This window comes from Antrostomus carolinensis, unplaced genomic scaffold (assembly GCF_000700745.2).
Source record: "Antrostomus carolinensis isolate BGI_N321 unplaced genomic scaffold, ASM70074v2 scaffold2310, whole genome shotgun sequence".
Lineage (NCBI taxonomy): Eukaryota > Metazoa > Chordata > Aves > Caprimulgiformes > Caprimulgidae > Antrostomus > Antrostomus carolinensis.
This window is the reverse complement of record NW_010290327.1, coordinates 39,375-45,374: the sequence shown is the minus strand read 5'-3', so window position 1 is coordinate 45,374 and position 6,000 is coordinate 39,375. Positions and strand designations below refer to the sequence as shown.

The 6,000-nt window shown below is 34.9% G+C and overlaps 1 protein-coding gene across 1 annotated transcript in view; it reads right to left on the bottom strand.

The window, feature by feature from the left end:
- Positions 1 to 5,402: 5,402 nt before the first annotated feature.
- The window catches only part of DENND4C (DENN domain containing 4C), a 38,300-nt gene continuing 37,702 nt past the window's right edge, over positions 5,403 to 6,000 (bottom strand). Inside the window, exon 28 of the mRNA XM_010172613.2 lies at positions 5,403 to 5,682. Coding sequence (XP_010170915.1) covers positions 5,546 to 5,682 — 137 coding nt within the window. The 3' untranslated portion in view covers positions 5,403 to 5,545. The remainder of the gene's footprint in view (positions 5,683 to 6,000) is intronic.

Here is a 6,000-nt window from a genome sequence, read left to right as displayed (position 1 = left end):
TATATATATAAATTGCATGTAAACCTGAAAAGTATGTTATGAGGCAGGAGGTCCACCAGTGTCTCTGTCACCCAGCTAGGATGCATCACTGAAAGCGTAATTCTGTGCCCCTATTACAAAGCAACTGAGAAACAAGAATTTCTGGGAAGTGTTCTGCCAAGAACAGCCACCAACCTGTCCCCACCCAATGATTAATAATGCTTTTCCTGGTCAGCAGAAAGCATTAGGAAGCCAGCGTCCATGACTTCCCTGCAAACAAGATCTTAATGGATTCTGCCTCCCTCAGCCTGTTTTTCAGTTCTTTCGACCTCTGCTAGTCCCCATGGCTTGCTTGAAGTGCCACAGAAACATCCTCTCTTGTGAACCAGCTCTCCACAAATTAATCCCATCTTTTCTCTTTCTCTCCCCTTGCCCCAACTGCTCCTACTCCTTCCTACCATTCAGAAACCACTGAGGTACTATGAAACAACTCCCAAAAAAGGCAGTCAAAAGTCTCTGCTTTTGCCCAACTAGAGGCTGAATTTGCATTTAAGATTAAATTCTGTCAAACAGGTAAGTTTCAATGGCAAAAAAGCAGAACAATTTTTTAAAATTTTTTTATTTTATTTTATTTTTTTTACACAGGATGCATACATATTTTATTTTGGGAAATAACATGAAAAATTGTTTCTTAGTTGAGGATATCTACACAGAATTCAGAATATGCAGAGTGCCCTTTTAAACTCAAGAAACATTTGTCAAATGTACAAAAACATTACAGAGAAACACTTGTTAATCAAAGCACAGTAAACAGATGCCATTTTTCAACAGTTCAAAACAGTCTCTAAACCAGTGCAAATTTTATTGCATTAAAGAAAACTTCCCAGCTCACTTAATAAATTCATAATTTACTCACACTATATCCTTTCATCCTCATTACAATACAGTTTATTTTAAGCTCCTAAAAGGAGTTTAATGTGCTTCTAAAAACAGCAAACAATCCCTTTTATGTGCACCATTGATTGATGCAGACTGAAAGAACAAATAAAAACCCCATCTGTTTCTCTCCTCCTATGCATCACAATATACAGCACAGTAGAATATAGAACTGGAGTCCAATTCAGCCATTCAGTTTGAAGACTTAAAAGTTACAAGGGTGTTTGTGGTTTGTTTTTTTTTTTAGAAAGGTCCATAATGAAAAGCTGATATACAGAAGGCACCTTAAGGTTTTTATTAGTTAAAAGAAAACAACCTTTGTTGAAAATGTACAGTTATGTCAATAAGACTACCTGCTTACCATTTAATGAAACAAAATTACCTGCATTGAAAGAATTGTTGAATTAAGAGTTTTAAAAAGAGAAAACTACTGAGTGGATTCTTCAGTTACTTACATTTTAACAATTTGTTTTAAAAATATAATTTCTATGATCTAATTTAATATACATTTTGAAAATATCCCCTATGTTGCAGTTATTCAAGGAAAGCAGTAAACTCAATGAAAGGTATATTCTTCTAGCTGCAGCAATACAAAAAGCCATTAATTCACAGTTAAAATGGAATAAAATTACTCATTCACAAGTGCAATGTAGCTTGAGCTTAACCAATGTGAAATTCCACTAGGAACAAGACTAAGTTACTTGCAAAACAAATGAATTTAGTTTGAAACATATATACTGAATAAAATATTTTCCATTAAAAATGTATTGTCTAAACTTGAGTTATATAAAATGTGAAGACAGGATATGACTATAAGAAACATACAGATGCTTCTAGTAACATGTAAAAGCTGGTACCTATTATTGTGCCAATACCGCAGCTACATCAGTCTCCTATACCTACGGGGTTTTGAAAGTTATGTCTTGGTAATGTGCCAGAATGTACTTATAATTCATAAAGAAAAATATTTTCACTTAAGAAGCCTGATTTCAAACCTTCAAGACCCCATTTGTTGTTTTAATTCTAAAAAAAATAGCTATTTTGATACGAGCACACAAGCTATATAACTGTTATAGCTGGGTGAAAGGTGCAAGGTAGTATCTTCTCAGCATAACTGACTGCAGTTCAATATCCTTAGGGCAACAATTCAAGGAAGCTTCTCTGTGATAATTGTTATTCCAACACAAACTTTCTAAGTTCTTAGGCTTACCTGAAATTCATTAACAGTGTGCATTCACATATGTAATCAGTTTGGTTTACATCCTCACTTTGTGCACACATTGCAGGTTTTGAAATTCATACCGATTTGCAACCATTTTCTTCACATTTATATGTGATAATTCCAAAGTACACACAGAACAGCCATCTCCTCCTGAATGCTGGCTGTTGAGCTACTGGAAAAAGTATTTGGAGGCAAGAGTTTTTTGCAAGTAGCAAAATGCTACTTTTTCTGCTTACACTGAGAGGAAAACAGAACCACGATCAAGCTTACCCACACCTCTTGTTCACAATACTTTGTTCAGCTCATTCGTGCATTATGGATTCAGATAAATTTGCATTATTAGGTGTAGGGTGTCAAACAAATCAGAAGCACTTGCAGGTAACCAAGTCATTCCTATGTAGCCCAAGAAGTTCATGCTGTTACTAACTTGCAGAGAACTTTCTATGCCTTTAGTGCCCAGTTTGCAGAAAGAGAAAAGTGTTTGCAATGCACTCACAAAAAACTTTTAAAGACTTTTCCCTGTTTATTTTTGGCCATATTTTCAACCATACGAGTACTGAGCCATGCTAAGCTATTTTATGCTATGCCCTCTTCTTATGCATTCACAGTTCTTTCAGCATTCAAATTAGAGAAGCTTACATCTCAGAAAGTTTGTGTGAGGAAAACCTGCAGTCTCTACCTGTTTGTAGGAGGAGACCTAAAAGTCAAAGGAAGAACAGGAAGGTCCATCATGCATTTGAAAGGAGAGAAAACTATTAGGAAAAAACCCCATTTCTTAATTCCTTTCAGATTTTTGTTATCCTTTTTTTTCCCCCTCAAAAAAAGCATGTCCTTAGATGAAAACCTAATGAACAAATTGGTTTCAGAGATCTCCCTTTTCATTTGAACTATGGATTTCATTCAAGAACCAGCTGATTAGTTATTAAAAATGAGGCATTAAAAAAATTCAAATTAAAAAGAATAAGCCCTTACTTTTGTTATTCTGTATTAAAGAATTAATTTCAATAGGCAGGTTCAAGATTTCAAGCAATTACATGCCGGACTTCTACCACTCTGAAATCCAAGTACATGCAACAGGAATACAAGTAATTTTGTAGTGTACAGAAATGCCAACATGCAGGATTAAATCACAGCAAGTTCAATCCTGCATCTGTCCTTTTCCCCTCAGGCTTCAGGTTTTTTATTGTTTAGTGTATATACCCAGGGAAAGTCGAACATTTAGCATTAAATGCTGTGACACAATCTGCTTTGCTGTCTCCACAACACTACTGCTGATTAATTTATATTTTCAACAACAGATGGGAAGGGGTTTTTTTAAATGAAAGTGATCTGTTTACAGAATTTATTTTATAATAATAGTATTTACAATAGTTTAAAAGAACTTGGATGTCACCAATTATCTAAAACAGCACGCACTGGACAGACTGCTTTTGCAGTTTCATGAGCTGGGAGAATTTAAGGATAACTAAAACTTGATTCCTTGCAAGTTGTATCACATAATCATATGGTTTGTCCATTTAACACTCAAAAATTGTCATTGTATAGCTGTATGTTTAAGACCAGTACAGAATAATATAGCAAAATCTGCCATTATGATTTGTAGAAGTATTAAGTTTTTTGGATGAATGCTTTAGAGAGATATTTTACTTTAAAAGGATGGAACCGCCCATGTCAATTATGTAATAGGAGAAAAGAGGAAAGAAGAATCAAGCTCTACTCTTCCATTGTGATGTAGGTCAGAGATCTGCAAGCACCCATGCATAAACCCAAAGAATAAAGAATGAAAAAAAAAATCAGCATGTGCTTTCTTGCTTTTAATTATTAAGAAAGCACAATATTTTCATCAGGAGAGAATCTGTCCAGGCAATATCCCCATATGAACTTAGGATCAGCACTTTTAGACAAAATACAATGGATCAGTCTACAATGCAAATGTATTTTGTCACAAATAGTGCAAATCCTTTGTTTTAGCCCTGTGAAAAAACAAAAGTTGGTTTTGTTGTTTCACGTAGAAGCTGTTCCAGACAGATCTTCATCCCTCATCATTTTCAAGAGTTAAATTTTTTAAGAGAGTAGTATGAAGTAAATACATTCATACTCAGACATGGTTATAGTTTTAGCTATGCTTCTTTAACATGCTACAAATCCTACTCTTTTTTTTCCTCTAGGAATAATTCCATCAGAAAAGCCACACCACTGAATTTCAGCAAAAACGCTAGAATAAATCTTATCATATTCCTCAAGTAACAGAAACATTTCAACTGTTGACCAGTATACAAGCTCTTCTTGCCAAGACTATCACTAATTGACGGTAGTCAATTAGATATGAGGTGAGAAAGTGTTTTATGTACTAGAGGTGATCCAAAAGATGGATTCATGTTTTCAGATCATACACTCAAGCACTTCATTTGTGCTAATATACACCTTGAAGACCACATTTATAAATATTTTTTCATTGAAATTTAAATTTGGACTATCAGTGCAAAATAATTAACCCACAGGCTGGCATGAAACCATGGGAGAGGGCGATAAAGAGTTCAAGGAAAAGACACTTTTTTAGCATACATGCATACAGTATAAAGCATATTTTTCAGACAGTATCTGTTTGACAAACCATGCATATATCCTAATGCCTTTTAAGCTTCCTATCTAATTTTTAGAAAGTCACCCATTTCTGAGGCGCTAAGTGTAATAGCCTATCATTCTTTTGGAGAAAGCGGCAGTGTGTTCATAGTATCTTTAATTTGTCAGATAGAGAATACAGGAAAATTGAGTGTAAGTTTCTGGTTTTTACAGCTGTAAACATACATTATGAAAAGGTCAGACAAAGATAATTTCGAATACTAACTGGGACAAGGGTCAGGAGATGGGTAGCGATTTTAGGTATTGTGATCTGACAAAAGGAATTGCATTGCAACTTCCAGTCCAAGGACTCAAATATTTACATTCATACATACATACTGCACACCAATAAAAATACCTCTCTTTACCTAAAGGTAATTTTAAACAAGTAGGGAAGAATTTAAGTATTCTGTGACAGGAAAGGTATTTCATTAACATACACAAATACTGGTGTCCTTTAAGAAAGTTACCACCTACAGGTTGCTGTTTAATCATCACCCTTTTGAAGATTTGAGGAAGCAAAAGGAGAAGTAGACACAGGAAAAAAAGCAGATCAATCACTAAAACCAACTCACCCTGTTAATATAGTTTTAAAACATTTTAACTTACTTTACACTGTGTCTCATGAGATGAAAGACAGGAATATATGTTGTAGCTCAATGAAATTGCTTTGACAAATTGCTCAATTACCACCTTTTGGGATTCAAAGTGTATATATCACCATGCTCCTGGTTTGTTCTCCTCTACTGTTGTCTCACTGAAGTTTAGTGTGTGTCTTCCTCATTTTTATATTAAAGGTGCTCCAAAGCACTTCCTGCAACACTCAACTCTGCTGCTTGGTGGAGCATCTATTTTCTGCATCTTTTCAAGAACATCCTTTGGTAGATTTTTATGTGCAAGTCTGTATTCACTATCAAAGACCTCTGAAATAGAAAAAGCATAGCTGAAGTTATTTAAGAAGCCCTGTACAGTGCACACTACTGTTCCTATAAAATACTTCTGGTGATTTTTATACAATTAAAAAATTATTATTTTAACTTAACTAGCTGCTGGTTTGTTTGTTTGTTTTTTCCAAAATGCAGGCTCTCAAAGAATCAGAAAAGCATCTTCACGCTGGAGCATCACAATGCACCACAGTGGATACGCATTACTCCCATCACAGTTCAGTCTGCCTGTTCTCAGGGTACCTTCCCTGTCACATCCCATAAGGGAGTCCCTTTGCTTGAATAGTACCAAATACA